Source organism: Plasmodium yoelii (assembly GCF_900002385.2).
Source record: "Plasmodium yoelii strain 17X genome assembly, chromosome: 12".
Lineage (NCBI taxonomy): Eukaryota > Apicomplexa > Aconoidasida > Haemosporida > Plasmodiidae > Plasmodium > Plasmodium yoelii.
Window position 1 is genome coordinate 1,759,970 of NC_036184.2, and position 17,166 is coordinate 1,777,135.

The following is a 17,166-nucleotide window of genomic DNA, read 5'->3' on the forward strand; positions in this document are numbered from 1 at the left end:
ATAAATGAGAGATATATTTATTAGTATTGTGAAAAATATTAATATTCTTTAAATTATATACATATAAATATTTAGTAAATTAAAGTTTATCCGAATAAATTATTTTGACGTTATTATTATTATTATTATTATATTTTCGCTGATATTTTACAAACATACTCAATAAGCTTATTATAAAAAAAAAGAGAAAATATTGGAAAATAGTTTGTAACTAGCTTTGTAAAAATTATAAAATTTGGTGAGAATAAAAGGTCATTGTGGCTATATTAGCTATTTAGCCATTTTGTACTTTTTTTTTTTTTTCTTTTTTTTTTTTTCTTTTTTTTTTTTTTCCTTTTTTTTTTTATCTTATTTCGCTTTAGCTACACAACTTGATGGAAGAAAGTAAACGATATATCTCGAATGAATTTCTGGAAGAATTTGAAGACAATGAAGAAAATATAATTTTAATAAAAAAAAAAATTAACGAATTATCATTTCGATTAAATAGTGAAAATGAGAAACATGCAAATCAATCAATTTATTGTGGAATTGGTGGTATACTATATATGGATATAATATTGTATGAACATAATAATGATTATATATATTTGGAATTTGGTAATAATATATTAAAAAAAATAAATAATTATACATGTAAAAATTGTATAAGTTTTTTAGAAGGAAATATTGGTGTAATTAGTTTATCATGTGTTTTAAATCAATATATAGAAAATAATAAAAGTTTAGAAAAAAATATAAAAACATTAGTTCAAAACATTAAAGAAAATTCAAAAGAGTTGTTACAAATAAATAGTAATTGTGAATTATTATATGGAAAAAGTGGATATATATATTCTGTTTTATTTTGTAAAAATACATGGATAAATAGTAAATTTAGATTTTTTATATTAAAAAATTTATATAATGTTATGAATTCAATATTTGAATATGGTTTAACAAAAGCTGAAAAGCATTTTAATAATACATTCCTTAGTTTATATTTCAAATGGCATAAACAAATATATTTAGGAAGTGCACATGGGTATGCAGGTATATTTTTAATATTATATAAGCTTATTATATTTTTCTATAAATATATTAATGATTTATCTATATCATTAATTTTATGTTATAATGACGAATTAATAAATTTAAATGATTTAGACGAAAATGAAATAAATAAATGTAAAAATGTAGTTATTTCAAAACTTGATGATAATATAAAACTTATATATAAAGTAGTAGATGAAATATTTCAATTTTATTTAACCGACGAATATAATGTTTATTCATCAGTTAGAAGAAAACATAAAAGTGAAGAAAAAGATAATGTAATTGATAATTTCAAAAAAAAAAAAAAAAAAGAACAATTAATTCAATGGTGTCATGGAAATGTAGGATTTATTATTCTTTTGATTGAATTATTAAAATATAAATATGTACCAATTTATTTTAAAGAAAAATATAATCACGAATTTTTAGAAAATATGGGTTATTTAATTTGGGAAAAAGGTTTGTTATATAAAGGTTTTGGGTTATGTCATGGTATATCAGGTAATGGGATTGTTTTTTTATATTTATATAATTTAACAAATGATAAAAAATGGTATATTATGGCATTAAAATATGCTCTTTTTTCTATCAAATATTTTAAAAAATTTTATAACATTCCAGATAGACCTGATTCATTATATGAAGGTTATGCAGGTTTAATAGTTTTTTTATCATTTGTTTTAAAGCCAGATTTGACATACTTTCTTGGATATGATTTTCCAAATAGTATTATTTCTACTCATATGTAAATACTAAAGTGTGTTATATTTCTTTTATATAATATGTCTAATTATTATGATTTTTATTTCTTGGTACATTTTTTTTTTTTTTTTTTTTTTAATTTATACCTTTGCAATAAATTGCCAATTTGGCTAAACAAATGAACAAGTGATTATGGATAATAGACATATGTTGTCAATTAAAAGAAGTCAAAAAAATAAAATAATTAAATCATAAAAGTAAAAATCATTGTCTTTATTTTGCCAGACTTAATGAGAAACATTCGATACTGCCATTTGTGCCACCAACTGATAAATACACTTTGCAATTATAATTCGTTCGATTAGTTTCTAAGTTACGGAATTCTGAGTTATGGAATTCTGATGGCTTTAGTTTATTTTCGCAATTTTTTAAAATATTTTTTTTTTTTTTAACTGGCAAATAACTTAGGCATGAGACGTCATAAACCGCCATTTTAAATTTTTTGAGAATAGACAAGCTAACAACATTTTGGTCGCTGCCGCATGTGTTTTTATCGCTACTGCCGCGTGTGTTTTTTCCACTGTTTTTTCCACCGTTTTTGTTAGCGCTGCACCCATTTATTTTCCATATAGAAATATACTGGTCCCATGATGTTGTTATGACATAATTTGAAAATTTTATAATTGCTCTAATTGATGAGTAATGTGAATTGGGCAAGTTAGTATTTTGTAAAATAAAAATTTTAAATCGCTTTTGTGTATTAGAATTGTTAGATATATTTTGACTATTTCCATCTGCTCTATTTTCTAACTGCTTTATTTTGTCTTTAATTTGTATAGAAAGTATATTAACAGATTGGTCATCCCCACATGTAAAAATATGTAAAATTCGATTATTTTTTTTTTTAATAGCTATTTGATTAATTCCATTTTGGTGTACTTTAATTTTTTTTAATAAATTCATTTTAGTTTCTTCAATATGATAAATATAAACATTTCCATTATTTAATCCGCATACTAGTATATTATGTATTTCTTTTTTATTCATTTTGTTATTTTTTTTAATAAAAAAAGATAATTTATTTGAGTCTGATTTTTGTAGCATATCATGAGGAATGTGATTAGACCCATTATATATATTGTTTGATATTTTATTTTTGAAAATATTAACCAAATTAATTGATAAAATTGTACTATGTAAATTGTAAGAATTTGTTAAATTTATATGTTTTTGAATTTTTGTAAAAACAATATTTTTATATATTATAAATTCATATATTCCATTATTATATCGAAATATATGACCCATCGATGTTCCTATAAATATATCAAAATGAATGGTATAACTATTTTCTGTATATTTTGATATTTTATATGTTCCTTCAACACATAAAAATCGAAGATTACTTGAAAAAACTGGAACTTTTAATTTTTCTATATGATACATAATTGGAACATTATTATTATTTATAAAAATATAAAAAAGATTGATAGAATTTTTTGCACCTACACTTGCTAAAAATCGAAGATTTCGAAATTTATAAAATGAATTTTTTAAAAAGCAAATAGAAAATATTGGTGCGTTATGATTATAAATATTTTGAACCACCTCAATTCGATTCCGTATATAGTTTCTACTGTTATATTTTTTTTTTGTGTTTTTTTTTGTGTTTTTTTTTGTGTTATTTTTTGTGTTTTTTTTTGTGTTTTTTTTTTGGTCAAATATATCAGATTTGGATTCTTGATTTTGTCTAATTGGTTTAGAAAATAATATTTTTATAGTCCCATCTTCCGAAGATGTAATAAAATAATTTTTATTTATCCATAAAATAGAAGAAATGCTTTTAGTATGGAAATCAGAATTTATATAAATTTGGTTATATGGTATTATATTAGATTTATTTTGATTCAATTCTTTAAAATAAAAATAAATATTTTTCTCTTTACAAAAACAAAATGAAAATGTGTTAATAAAATTATTTGTATATTTCATAAAAATACTTAATGGCCTTCTAAAACCTCCACATTCTATTGAAAAATATTCAATTTTATTTTTTAAATCATATAAAACAAATTTTTTTTCTTTAAAACAGCAAACAATTATATTATGGATATTATCTTCTTGAGAATAAGTTGTGTCATTACCAGGTGCAAGTGTAGAACCGCTTTTGTCGCATGTAGAACCGCTTTTGTCGCATGTAGAACCGCTTTTGTCAGATGTAGAATCCTTTTTAGTATTAATGAATATTGGAATTAGTTTATAAATGGATGAATAATATGGAATTTTAATTAAGCATAATTTATATAATGTATATACTTTATTTTTATATAACTGATATTTTATTATATTTCCATTTTGGCCACACGAATAAATGAATCCATCAATTATTTTGATGTCAAAGACTTTTCGATTACTATGAACCCGTATCTTGTCTTTATATTTAATAGTTAAATTTGTAAAATCGTATATTCTTTTATTTTCTTTTATTTGAATAGGTATTTTTAAATAAATAATAAAAATACATCCATATTCATCACCTAAAAATATCAAAGTGTTCAAATTATTTTGAGATTCTTGTTTTGTATATTTTTCTCTTAATGCATAATTAAATGATATTATTTTTGATTTTTGATTTTTCACATCTATAAATGTTTCAGATATTTCAATAAAATTAATTTTTCCATCTTCATTTTGTACTCCAAAAAATTTGATATTTCCTGTATGATCAAATGTGGCTAATAAAAAGTTTGAAACAAAAGATTCTACTTTAGATAATTCAACATTTGTTTCCATTTCAGTATTATATATAAGCTTATAAAATGTAGAATCATCAGTAGATGCATAAATTGTATTATTAGAATCTAAAATAGTTTGTTTTGTATTATTTAATGTATCTTTTTTTAAGTTCAAATATAAAATATCAACTAAATTTTTATATTCAATAAATGATGTAATTTTTTTATAACTTAAATTAGATAAAGGAATTAGATTCATATCACTTACTCGATGTGAAAAACATTTAAAATAATTTGAAAAATTTATATTTGAATTATTATTATCTTTAAAATTTGATAAAAATAAAAAAGAAGAAAAACCATTACTAAATCCAAGACAAATATAATTTAATCCATAAAAAGTTAAACATGTTAATAAAGAATTTTTATCGTCAATTTTATGTAACAATAATAATCTATTATTTATTTTATTAGTTTTTAAAATATAAATTTTTCCAAAATTTGTACAAATTATTATATTAGTCATATTTATATGATTTATAGACCTAATCCAATCATTAGTTTTATCTAATTCTTTATTTAAATTATCATCTAAAAAATTTATCATATTATTTTTTTTTAAAATATCAGGATCATAATAATAAAGATTTGAATTATTTTCACAAATAGATTCTGATTTATTTTCTTTATCTATTTGTTTATTTTTTATACAATTTATTTTGGAATTATTTTTTATTAATGTATGAATCGAAATAAAATGTACAGAACCGTTATCAAATCCTGAAAGTAAAATATTATAAGATGTATTAAATAAAATAAATCTAATTGATCCTGAACATGTACTTGAATATTTGAAAGGAATTCCATTTTGTCTACACACACTTTTATTGTTTATATAATTTTCTTTAATTTTATTTTGTATTTCATATATAATACAAGTAGAATCTTCACTAGATGTAACGAAATAAATATTATTTTTATATCTGCACATTTCAATATCCCATATTCTAGCATCATGTCCAGTTAGTATCTTATCTATTTTATAGTAAAACAGAAAATTGGCAGATTTATTTAAAACTATATTATTATCATTTTCTTCCTTTTTTATTTTAGACCAAATTATTCCTTCTCTATCATCAGATACTGAACCAAGATATTTTGATTTTTTAAAAAATTTCACTTTAAATATTATACCTCTATGTCCCTCCAATTCTTGATAATGCTCCAGCGGAGTTGCGATTTGTTCTTTTTCCTTTTCCCCATTTTGTTCATCCTTTTTTGTGATGTTTATATTCCATAGCAATATTTTATTGAAGGGGGTACCTCCAGCTATTATAATTTTATAGCTTTTTTTTTTTTTTTTTTTTTTTTTTATATAAATATCGGCACTATATAGTAAAAATATATCATTAAATTTCCACTTTTGTAAAATAATACATTTATATATGTCTAATAATACAACAGAACCATTGCTTAAACATGTAATTAAAGTATAGTCATTTTTTTTTTGAGTAGAATTAAAAAATTTTATTTTTAATATCCATTTATTTAAACAAAATTTAGATAATAATTTTAAAGAACATTTATCTATGCATAATTTGTAGGCATATATTTTATGTACCCCATGACATATTAATATACCTTTATTTTGATCACACTTTTTATAAATCAATCCATATATGTTACTACTACTTGAAACTGCATATTCTAACAATATATCTTTATTTATTATATTTATTATTTTTATAATATTTCCAAAAGAAATACATACTAAATTGGGGCTCAAAAACTGCATACATTTTACCCCATGGTTACCATAAATTCTTTTTATGCTATTCATTTATCTGCCATCAAATGATGTCACTTTATTTTAAAGCTTTATAATTTCGGATTATATTTTTATTTTGTTCTTTGTTAATATATCGTTTTGTTATAACCCCCAATTATGGTAGGTAAATATTTCTTTATTTTATCTTAATTTTAAAAAATCAAATAAAATCACTTTATTTTTAAATATTTTTTTTTTTTTTTTTCCAAATTTATAAAAGACTAATCAAATAACTACTATTTATGTATATGCATAATAAATAATAGCAAAAATCTTATATGAAAAAAGTTAAAAAAACAAAATCATGGAAAATGTCAAAACAAATTAGTGTATATTTATGTCACATAATAAAACATATGCTACCTGATGGGAGCCACTAATCAACTCTATACTTTTTTTTTTTTTTTTTTTTTTTAAATTTATATCTTTATATTATGAAATATAAAACTAAAAAAAAATATATCAATGTTGCTTTTTTTCTGGATATTTTTTACAGGATATAATGACATGCCACGATCAAAATTTATTTTTATATTTTTCAAATATGAAAGGCATTTATTCTGTATTTTTTTTTTTTTTTAAAGTGACAAAATTCTACAAATACAACAATGGCAAAAAATTAATTACAAAACTAAAAATCGGAATAAAGAATAGTTAAATGCATGAACAAATATGTATGTACGAACAAATATGTATGCATGTTATACTCTAAAAAATAAAATGGATTGAAAAGAAAAGGAATGGATAGTAAGATGTATAATTCAAATGTAGTATATATTGGTTAATACAAATAATTTTTATCCGAATTCATATAAACTTGTAAATATGTTTTTATGAACCAGATTGTATAGCTACATAAATGCTATTATCAGGTCATTCAAATTATAATTTTTTCATAATGCATTTTTAAGATAGTGTATGAGAATTCCAGCAGCTACCGACACATTAAGTGAGTTAGTCATTTCGTGCATTGGTAAGCAGATTCTGCAAAAAAAAAAAAAAAAAAAAAAAAAAAAAAAAAAAAAAAAAAAAAAAAAAAAAAAAAAAAAAAAAAAAAAAAAAAAAAAAAAAAAAAAAATGTACAATGGTGGAATGATAGAATGGTATTGTGGCTTACGGCTTTGCAAAAGAGAAAATATCTTTGTGAGGGCCATATGACTCATTTCCTAGAATAAGACATATTCCTTGATTCGTTAAATTTTTTAAAAATGATTGTGGGTCCATGCCATTTGTGTGTGCAACAATTGGAACTAAATTATTTTGTTCGCAAAATTTATTTAATTCATTATATGATCCAACATTATAAGGAATAAATAAATGCTTCCCTTTAGTTATATCCATAACATTATGGTTATATGGATCTACTGTATTATGAATATAAAATATAGAATCTATATTCATTGAATAAGCTATATTTAATATTTTTCCGAGATTATATGCATATCTAATCCTATCTAATGCTAATAAAAATTTAATTTTTTTTTCTGTTTTTGTATTTTCTATATTTGGTATTTTTACTATAGCTACAGAATCATAATTTTTATCTTTCATAAATTTTAATGAATCTAAAAATATATAATTTAATATATCATTATTTACATAATATAGTTTATTACATTTATTTTGGAAATATTTTAAAAAGGGTTTAGAATTAGATAAAATAACTTCCATGGTTAAATTATGATCTTTTGATAAATTTATGATTGTTTGTGTACCTTTAACAAAAAATGCATTATTTTTTTTTCGAAAATTACTTTTTTTTCTTAATCGTATTATATATTTCATAAGCTTTGATCTTTTAGAAATACTTAAATATTCATTATTTTCTCCATTTTTTTTTATATAGTCTATTTTTTTTTGTTCTTTAACAACTTGCTTATATACATTACTTTGTTCAATCCCTATCCAATGTGGATTTAAACTAAAATTATTTGAATTTATTTCATCTTTATTTGATTCACTATCTTTGTTAAAAGTTGTAAATGATAAAACGGTTTTATAATTAAAATGTGATACACTCTGATTATTTTTTATATTATTATCCAATTTTTGATGAATATTAAAAAAGGGAAATGAACATGTATATTTATTACTTCCTACATATTTCCTTATTATATTTGTTGAAATTTTCATTTTTTTTTATTTACTTTTTTACTGTTAAAATGGGATAAGTATACATTTATTCTCTACCTATATCATTTTATGTTTTATATACCAGTTCGGGAATTAAAATAACACTTTGTATCTTTTGAATGGTATGTATATATATATTTTACTATAATAAGAAATAATTCAGTAAAATGAAACATTAAATGAAGCCTGCTAAAATGGTTATATACCTTTTCCTATTATATAATGCTTAATAATATATGAGAAGCAATTGGAATCCTTTCCCATATTTATAATTGCATTATTGTTACATTCAGAAAATGTCTTTTAAAAAAAAAAAAAAAAAAAAAAAAAATTATAAAAAATAAAGATATGAGGGAAAATATTTAAGGATATTTGCGAAAACAATTTTTATGCTATTACATGTGCATGAGGTAAATTATATTTGTTACAAGTGGGATAGAAAAAAACAAATGTTGAAAAGTTATGGCATTTTTTAAATAATATAATATTTTGGAAAAAAAAAAAAAAAAAATAATTTAACATAGCCTATTAGAAATAGTGATGATATGGTGGCATTGGAAATGCTGTAATTGCGAATATTTTTTACTTCATTTTTTTGCTTCACTTTTTATATTTTTTAAATGTCACTAAATGATTTATTTCGCCGCGCCTTTATAAATATTTATTTTTTTGTAACACGATGAAAGAAAAGTTAAGGGATTACGAATAAGGAAGAGAGCTGAAAAATATACACATTATTTATGCATATAAATTTACATTGGGAAATGTTGCTTTTAAAATTGTTATCACTTCTTTTAGTAATTAGCTTGAAGTGTTTAATGGGACATCAAATTAACACAGGTTTTCGAAGTTTTTTCTTACATACACAGTTAAGTTCAAAAAATAACAATAATAATATAATAAAACAAAAGAGAGATATTTCATTATATGCGGTTCCAAAGAAAAAAAGTTCCCATAGAGATACCAGGAGAAGAAAAGTAGCATGGATGAAAAAAAACCCAGCTAAATTGTATAGGGTAATTTTTTGGAAATTTTGATTTAAACATACAATTATGTGAACACATATGCACACTTTTTTATACAATTATATATATATTTAAACAATTCCATAGCACATAGTTTAAACCTATTTAACTAATTTACTTTACTAATATATTATGCAATGGAAATAGATTAATTTTTAGATTATTCGCATTTAAAAATACGAATAAGCATTTGTGTATTAAGAACTTAAATTACTGAGTGAATTATTTTCATGCATACTTAGGAATATGAATTTGACGCTACCTTAACAAGCGTTTTATATATATGTATAAAATAGTGTTTATTTAGTGTTCATTATTTATTGTTCATTATTTATTGTTCATTATTTAGTGCTATCTCTTTTAACTTTTGTTTACATTTTCAGACTAGTTCTTATGACATGGACGAAATAATGAGATATACCGACAGGAAGCTAACATCACATTACACAACCCGAGATAACTGGCTAAACCTCCCTTCTACAACATTAATAAACGATTTCTTTCTGTTCAGGGAAATAAGAAACTAAAGTGCTAACAAAATGTGCTTAGATATCGCTAGATGAGTATAAAATTTTATAGGGACAGGTATGTATATAATAATATATTTATAAGAACATGAAAGGGAATTAAAATATAATTTATTTGCAAAACTACAAATATTTATACATTATTATGATTCCAAAATATTGCTTAAATGAACATGTATGAAATAACGTAAAAAACGTTTAAAGGATTTAAAATAATTTATTATGAACAATAAAATATGCATTCATTTATACATATTATAATGTGTGAACGGGGAAAAAAGCCACAAGTATTTTATAGAATAATTCTTATGTTTTCCTTTTTTTTTTTTTTTTTTTCACACATTATATGGCTTATTTAGTAATAAATTTTAAAATAGCTATTTTTTTGTGCATTATTTATATACATATTATATGTATTTTTTTTTTACTTGTACATAATTTTTTATTTAAATTATGGCTAAGTGGCTGTTGTTTAAATATGTACATTTAAATATAGTGTTACTTACAACATTTTTTTTTTTGCTTAAAAAAAAACAGCCATTTTGTAATTTTTGTTAATATTATTTTTTTTTTTTTCCATATTTGCTAATATTATTTTTTTTTTTTCCATATTTGTTAATATTATTTTTTTTTTTCCATATTTGTTAATATTATTTTTTTTTTTCCATATTTGTTAATAATTTTTCATTAATATTAACAAGATGGTATTTTTTTTATTTTGAAGTATATTTTAAAATATGTACATAAATATATATATAGAAATTGATAAAAGGAGTTTTTTAACATAAAGAAATTCAAGTTATATATATAATTAAAATTAGTTATTAAAATATAAATCCCAAATTTAGGCGTAAAATTTTTTCTTTTATTCGAATTTGGAAAAACTATATTTGTGTGTATTATTGTTTTAATAATTTCGTTTAATATTCGATATAGAAAAAAATATATATGCAATTACGAAGTAGTTTGTTGTTTCATTTTTTTTTTCGCCTATTTATCCGTTATTTTCATTCATTTATTTATTTTAAACTATAAAAATTAAATTTTTGTCAAATTTGTTTTGAAAAATAATATATATATTGTAATTTCCGAAATTTTGCTTATTTGATTTTTTTGGTTTTTTTAAATTGAAGAGGCATGTTGTAACGTGCACACATGCATAAATTAGAAAAATTTTAACTTTTAGAATTAGCTATATTATGTGAAAATTTAAACAATTAATATATATATGTGTGAAATTTTTTTTATATACAAGAAAAATATCTTCAGAAGCGATCGAAATTAGTGATTTTCTAAAATAATTTAAAATATTTGTATACATAGATTTATTCTTCCAAGTTTTGTGAAATTACGTATAAAATTAAATTTTTATGTGTAATTTTGTATTAATATTTAAGTAGTTAACATAAAATAAATTAATAAAATAATAAACGGTTTTAATTATAACAAAATGTGTTCTACATCCAATAAATTAGCCTGTTGTTCTGGAGACAACGTTTTTGATCCTAACCCAAATGAAAATGAGCCATACCCACAAGTGGTGAATAAACACTTACCATCAAAAGTTTTAGAGCCAATTATTCAAAATAAGATTATTGAAGTTCCTAAAGAGGTATATTTAGAAAAGATTGTCGAAGTTCCTCAAATAAAAACCGTTGAAAGAATAGTAGAACAAATAAGACCAGTTGTTAAGTACAAAAATATATATAAAACAAAAACAGTTTATGTTGAAAAAATAAAAAATATTGATAAAATAATTTATGAAGAAAAAATTATTGAAGTTCCTCAAGTTAAAACTATTGAAAAGGTTGTCGAAGTACCAGTATATGTAGACAAAGAACGAATTGTTCATGTACCAAAATATATGATTGTTGAGAAAGTTATACCTGTATTAAAAACAACAAAAAGAGAAATTATTAAAGAAATTCCTGAAATAATTTGCCCAGATATTAGTATAATAGAGGAAGAAGAAACAGAAGAAGAACACCACGTTGAAGAATTAAAAGAAAATGAAACCGTAAGTATTTCCAATGAGAATGATGTTGAAATATTAAACAATTTACATTTAGAAAATGTGAACTCTCAAATGATGATAAATATTGGATCTACCGAAGATACAACTGTTGATACTATACGTGAAAACAATTATTGTACAACAATAAGTTGTAAATTTGTACCCCCCTTTGGCGATTTTCCAACAATGCAAGGACAAATGTGTAAAGGATTTCCAGAAAGAGAAAAACGTTTTTCAAATATGAATATATATGCAACAAAGGATAATTCTCTTCCTAAAATAAGAATTTCCAAAACCCCAAACGTAGTTAATAGAGGTTTTTACTGTAACTAGATTTAAGAAGGTAATCATGATGTTATATATACTTTTAATTTTTGCAATTAATGCGATAAAAATTTTGATTTATATGAAGATATATTTGCATTGGTTTTCATTCTTTGTTGTTATTTGATTTTTTTTTTATTCCATTTTGAATAAGACATGCAATTTTTTTTTCGAGCCTGTCTAATAATAACCATGTCAACATGACGTTTTAAAAAATATATGAATAATAATAGTAAAAAATAATTAAAAAAATTAAAACTAAAATATAAACTCTGAAGGTCTTTAAACCGTATCTTATATTTTTTAATGAGGTTATATTTTTATTTATTTTGTGCGAATAAATAATTTGTTTATTTTTCTAATAATGCAACAATCCAAAATGTTTAGACTAAATTTATGTTAATACTACATTTTAACAATAATAAAGATTAGGTATTTTGTAAAATTATTACATAGTTTATGTATTTAAAAAATAATGTATTATGGGGATTATTTATACGCTATTTTTTGTGTGTGCAACGTTATTATTGTTACAATTTTGTTTTGCTACCTATATAATTTTAAGGTGTGTGCATATTTTTGCATATTTTTTTTATATTTTTTACAATTTTTATAATTTTTTATAATTTTTTACAATTTTTATAATTTTTCATATTTTTTTGATTTTTTATGCTAAAAGAAATAAAAAAATAAACTTTGATAGTAAAAAATGTCTAGCCCAAGGAAAATAGGAGCTTATGATGTCGTAAAAGCAATTGGACGTGGCTCATTTGGAATTGTCACAGCAGTTAAAAATGAACAAGGGGAAATGTATGTTTGTAAGATAACTATGACAATAATTTATAGATATGTATCAATTTTTATCAAATATAAATAAAATATCCTTTTATTTATATCATATTATGGACATTTTTTTATTTTAAGAAAAAATATATGTGATAATTTGTATTTTTTTTTTTGAAGATTTGTTGTTAAGCAGCTAGACATATCGTGTATGAATTATAAGGAAAAGATGAATGTAATAAGCGAATTAAAGGTATCACTGAAATTTGTTTGCTACATTTTTTATTTATTATGTATTTATAAATGATTAGATTAAACCTATACAATTTGGCATATGGAAATTATTTTACATTTTTTTGTATATACTATATAACGTGCACACACCTATGGAAACAAAAAGGCTCTAATTGAAGTATCAACCCATCCATTTATTGTCAAATATAAAGAGGCATTTATTGAAGACGGGACTTTATATGTCGCCATGGATTATTGCTCAAGTAAGAATAGTTCATTTAAAATTTTGTTTTTTTTTTTCTTTCACTTTTTCCAAATCTATAATTATTTATCATTTCTCATGTATGAATGTATGCATGTATTGAAGAGGGTGATTTGAAAAAGTATATAAAAAGAGCAAAAGAAATGAAAACTATTATCCCAGAACATAAAATTAAAAGATGGTTACTACAGATAATTACAGCAATAAAATTTATACATGAAAAAAAACTTATTCACCGAGGTATTTTAAAGATATGCTTATTAATACTAAAATTATTTTATTACATTTTTTTAAATAATTGTATATTTATTCATATTTTACAATTTATGTCTTGGCATTCTTTTTGTGTATTTTAAAATAGCCATAATATATATATATATGTTATATATGGTTATTAATTTTTTAAGATTTAAAATGTAATAATATATTTTTGGATGAAAATGAAAAAGCTAAAATTGGAGATTTTGGATTAGCAAAACTTTTAGAGAAAACAGATCAAACAAACACAGTATGTGGGACTGTTGGTTATATGGCCCCAGAAGTTTGCAAAGTAAAATTAAATCATTATATTTCAAAAAATTATAAAATATGTACATAAAAATGTATTTATGAAAATGTTTGGCTGTATTGTTAATGTAGGACCCCTTTGCGTTGAAATTAATTTATTCTTTTCATTTTAATATTGATAATTTTATTTTTATTTTTATTTTTAAAGAATGTACCATATAGCTTCTCAGCAGACATATGGTCTATAGGAGTAATTTTATATGAGCTAATTGCATTGAAGCATCCATTCAAATCGGAAAATGGAAATATGCTATCAATTGTTCAGAAGGTTTGCGAAGAGCAGGTATGAAAAAAATAAAGATATTAAAAGTGGCGATACTAAAAGTGGCGATGTTAAAATGGAGATATATTTTCAAAATGTATGCTTGATTTGTAGCCTGATCCACTCCCTAGTATTTATTCTAAGGACTTAAGAAATTTATGTTATTGGATGATGTCAAAATGTTCTGAGAAAAGGCCAACTGTCTATGATATTATTGGGACTGAATATTTTCAGGAAGAGGTCAATTTATTGAAAGATGAAATTATGCAAAGGAAAGAAAAATAAATAATGTTTCTAATAAAATAACCAATGCTTTTAATAAAATAACTAACGTTTTCAATAAAAATAACAGTTAAGTATTTTTTTTCAAATTATATCTATGGTAAAAAAATGTGTGCAAAATATTTCTGTTAAATTTGTTCGATAATATATTATCTTTGGAGCTAGCTAAAATTTTTTTTTTTTACAAAATTTATATCATGGTCATTTAAAAGAGTTTATAGAATTGATAAGATATAATTCTTTTTGTGACAAATTTAAACTATTCCATTTATAAAAAGGAATATAAATATTAATAAAACCTAAATTTGATGTGATAAATTTTTTAAATTGTGTGTTATAATTTTCTTTTAAATAATAATGTAAATTATTTGTAGTTATATTATCTTGATTAATTTGTAAATTATAATGCGTCCGTCCGTTAAATTCAATTGCAAATAATTTATAATAATTTTTAGGATGCTGATTTATTTTCAAGATTAATAATATATCAATTAAAATGTTTTGTTTGGATATATATTCATATATTATTGAGTGTTGATTAAATTTTTTTTTTAAAATAGTATATATGGTATATTGGTTATAAAAAAAATTATTATTTTGAGTATTACAAATTTTGGTTATATTAATTTGATACAAATTTAATAAAAAATTAATTTCTTTTAATAAATGAGTAACATTATTGGACATTTTATTTGAATAAATATAATAGACATTTTTATTATTAAAATTTATTTTAACAATTTCGATTGTTTCTTTTTGATCATCTTTTAAATATTTAACAAAATTATTCATAATTATATTCCATCCTAACAATGAGTAATAATTTTTGTGTAACAAAGGTGTATGTATTTTTAATATATCATCATTATAATTTTGGTGAGTATTATAAGACATATTAAAAGTATTAGATCTTATTTTATATTTTTTTAAAAGATTTATATACAAATTAATAAGAGACAAATCAAATAAACCAATAATAGACGAAAAAAAAAAAAGATTAAAAATATCTTGTGGATTTTTATTGAGAATAATATATTCTTTGCAATATTTATATATATATATAATATCATCATTTCTTTCTAATAATGTTAATAATTTTAAAGAGTTAAAAAATGTATTTCCATTGCATATATTATTTTTATTTTTTTTGAAAATTTTAACAAAATTTTCTACGATATCTTTGTGAACAATTTTGGAATAGTACATAATGTTAACAACTTTAAATAGTGAGTTAATATTAACACTTTTAAAATTTGCGTTTTTATTTGCATTTTTATTTTCGTTTTCATTTTTATTTGCGTTTTCCTTTTTATTTGCATCTTTATTTTCGTTTTCACTTTCTGATTCACTTTTGACTTGTTTTACAAAATATTGCAAAAAATTTAAAATAATATTCTCAATTACTATACCATTTTTTGTTTTATTGTACAAAAAATTTAAAACTTGTTCAAAATGTTCATAACTAATAGAATAAAAATTAATGTATTTAAATATGTTGATAACTAGATTTATTTTATTAATAAATATTTGATGATATTTTAATTTATATAGTTCTTCATAATAATAGCTGAAATTAAATTTGTCTTTTTCGTTTATTATTATATTGTTATTTTGACTTTTTAAAATTTGTGCATTTTCCGTATAATTTTGGCTAGTTGAATATAAATACAAAAAGTTTAATTTTGGAGATATATTACTATTTTTTTTGCCTTTTTTATTTTTGTGTAATTTAAAAAAAAAGTCAAAAAATCGTTCACAACTTTTTAGTATCAATAAATATTTCTTTATATCATATAGAGAGATATATTTAGACAACGAGGTGATACATGTATTAAAAACAAATAAATATGATGTGTGTAATTCTCGAATATTATATTCTATAGATAAATTATTTTCCAAAATATAATTTGGAGAAAATATTGGTGTATTTTCGACATTATTTTTATTTTCATCGTAAATTTTTTTATTATTTGAATCATATTTATTTTTATTTATTTCGTCATTTTCTACACCTTTTTTTCTTAGATATAATTTATCATTTAGTATTTCTAACTCACTTATTTTTTCATAAATAGATAGCCATTTATTTTCATTAACTTTAATATTTTTCAAAAAGTATGATATTCTGACTAGGTTAATATGTATATTTTTAATACTTAGTTTGTCATCAGATATAACATTAAAATTATATAGATTAGAATTATTAATTCGATCTTCTTGTATGGATTTTTGAAAATATAAAATTAAACTTTCTAGTTTTTGTTTTTCAATTTGTATTAAATTTTTTGTGGAACAACCTTTTTCCCGTTTAATAACATTAAAGATCGTATTTGTCCAGATCTTTGGTTTTATCATACTGAACCTTTTTTGTGCGTGTGCACACAGTTTTTTTAAGAATTTTCAAATTAGCATACATAATAAAATGTGAATAATCAAATAAATTTATGAACATA

General features: G+C 21.3%; 7 protein-coding genes across 7 annotated transcripts; 4 read left to right on the top strand and 3 right to left on the bottom strand.

Annotated features, from left to right (window-relative positions):
- Positions 1 to 374: 374 nt before the first annotated feature.
- On the top strand, positions 375 to 1,784 carry PY17X_1243400 (testis-specific adriamycin sensitivity protein; the record flags this gene model as incomplete). Its single annotated transcript, XM_724880.2, has 1 exon — positions 375 to 1,784. One exon carries the CDS (start codon positions 375 to 377, stop codon positions 1,782 to 1,784), a length of 1,410 nt encoding a protein of 469 aa, XP_729973.2.
- Positions 1,785 to 2,010: 226 nt separating this feature from the next.
- PY17X_1243500 (WD repeat-containing protein, putative) lies at positions 2,011 to 6,312 on the bottom strand (the record flags this gene model as incomplete). Its single annotated transcript, XM_724881.2, has 1 exon — positions 2,011 to 6,312. One exon carries the CDS (start codon positions 6,310 to 6,312, stop codon positions 2,011 to 2,013), a length of 4,302 nt encoding a protein of 1,433 aa, XP_729974.2.
- Positions 6,313 to 7,193: 881 nt separating this feature from the next.
- Positions 7,194 to 8,433, bottom strand: PY17X_1243600 (RNA methyltransferase, putative; the record flags this gene model as incomplete). The annotated part of the gene is made up of 2 exons (XM_022956899.1): positions 7,194 to 7,284; positions 7,418 to 8,433. 2 exons carry the CDS (start codon positions 8,431 to 8,433, stop codon positions 7,194 to 7,196), a joined length of 1,107 nt encoding a protein of 368 aa, XP_022812732.1.
- A 764-nt stretch (positions 8,434 to 9,197) lies between these two features.
- PY17X_1243700 (conserved protein, unknown function) lies at positions 9,198 to 9,985 on the top strand (the record flags this gene model as incomplete). Its single annotated transcript, XM_022956900.1, has 2 exons — positions 9,198 to 9,449; positions 9,842 to 9,985. 2 exons carry the CDS (start codon positions 9,198 to 9,200, stop codon positions 9,983 to 9,985), a joined length of 396 nt encoding a protein of 131 aa, XP_022812733.1.
- A 1,450-nt stretch (positions 9,986 to 11,435) lies between these two features.
- On the top strand, positions 11,436 to 12,332 carry PY17X_1243800 (inner membrane complex protein 1g, putative; the record flags this gene model as incomplete). Its single annotated transcript, XM_718744.1, has 1 exon — positions 11,436 to 12,332. One exon carries the CDS (start codon positions 11,436 to 11,438, stop codon positions 12,330 to 12,332), a length of 897 nt encoding a protein of 298 aa, XP_723837.1.
- Positions 12,333 to 13,032: 700 nt separating this feature from the next.
- On the top strand, positions 13,033 to 14,716 carry PY17X_1243900 (NIMA related kinase 2; the record flags this gene model as incomplete). The annotated part of the gene is made up of 7 exons (XM_022956901.1): positions 13,033 to 13,133; positions 13,287 to 13,359; positions 13,507 to 13,603; positions 13,708 to 13,842; positions 14,010 to 14,152; positions 14,318 to 14,452; positions 14,546 to 14,716. 7 exons carry the CDS (start codon positions 13,033 to 13,035, stop codon positions 14,714 to 14,716), a joined length of 855 nt encoding a protein of 284 aa, XP_022812734.1.
- Positions 14,717 to 14,914: 198 nt separating this feature from the next.
- Positions 14,915 to 17,068, bottom strand: PY17X_1244000 (RAP protein, putative; the record flags this gene model as incomplete). The annotated part of the gene is made up of 1 exon (XM_722338.2): positions 14,915 to 17,068. One exon carries the CDS (start codon positions 17,066 to 17,068, stop codon positions 14,915 to 14,917), a length of 2,154 nt encoding a protein of 717 aa, XP_727431.2.
- Positions 17,069 to 17,166: the final 98 nt, after the last annotated feature.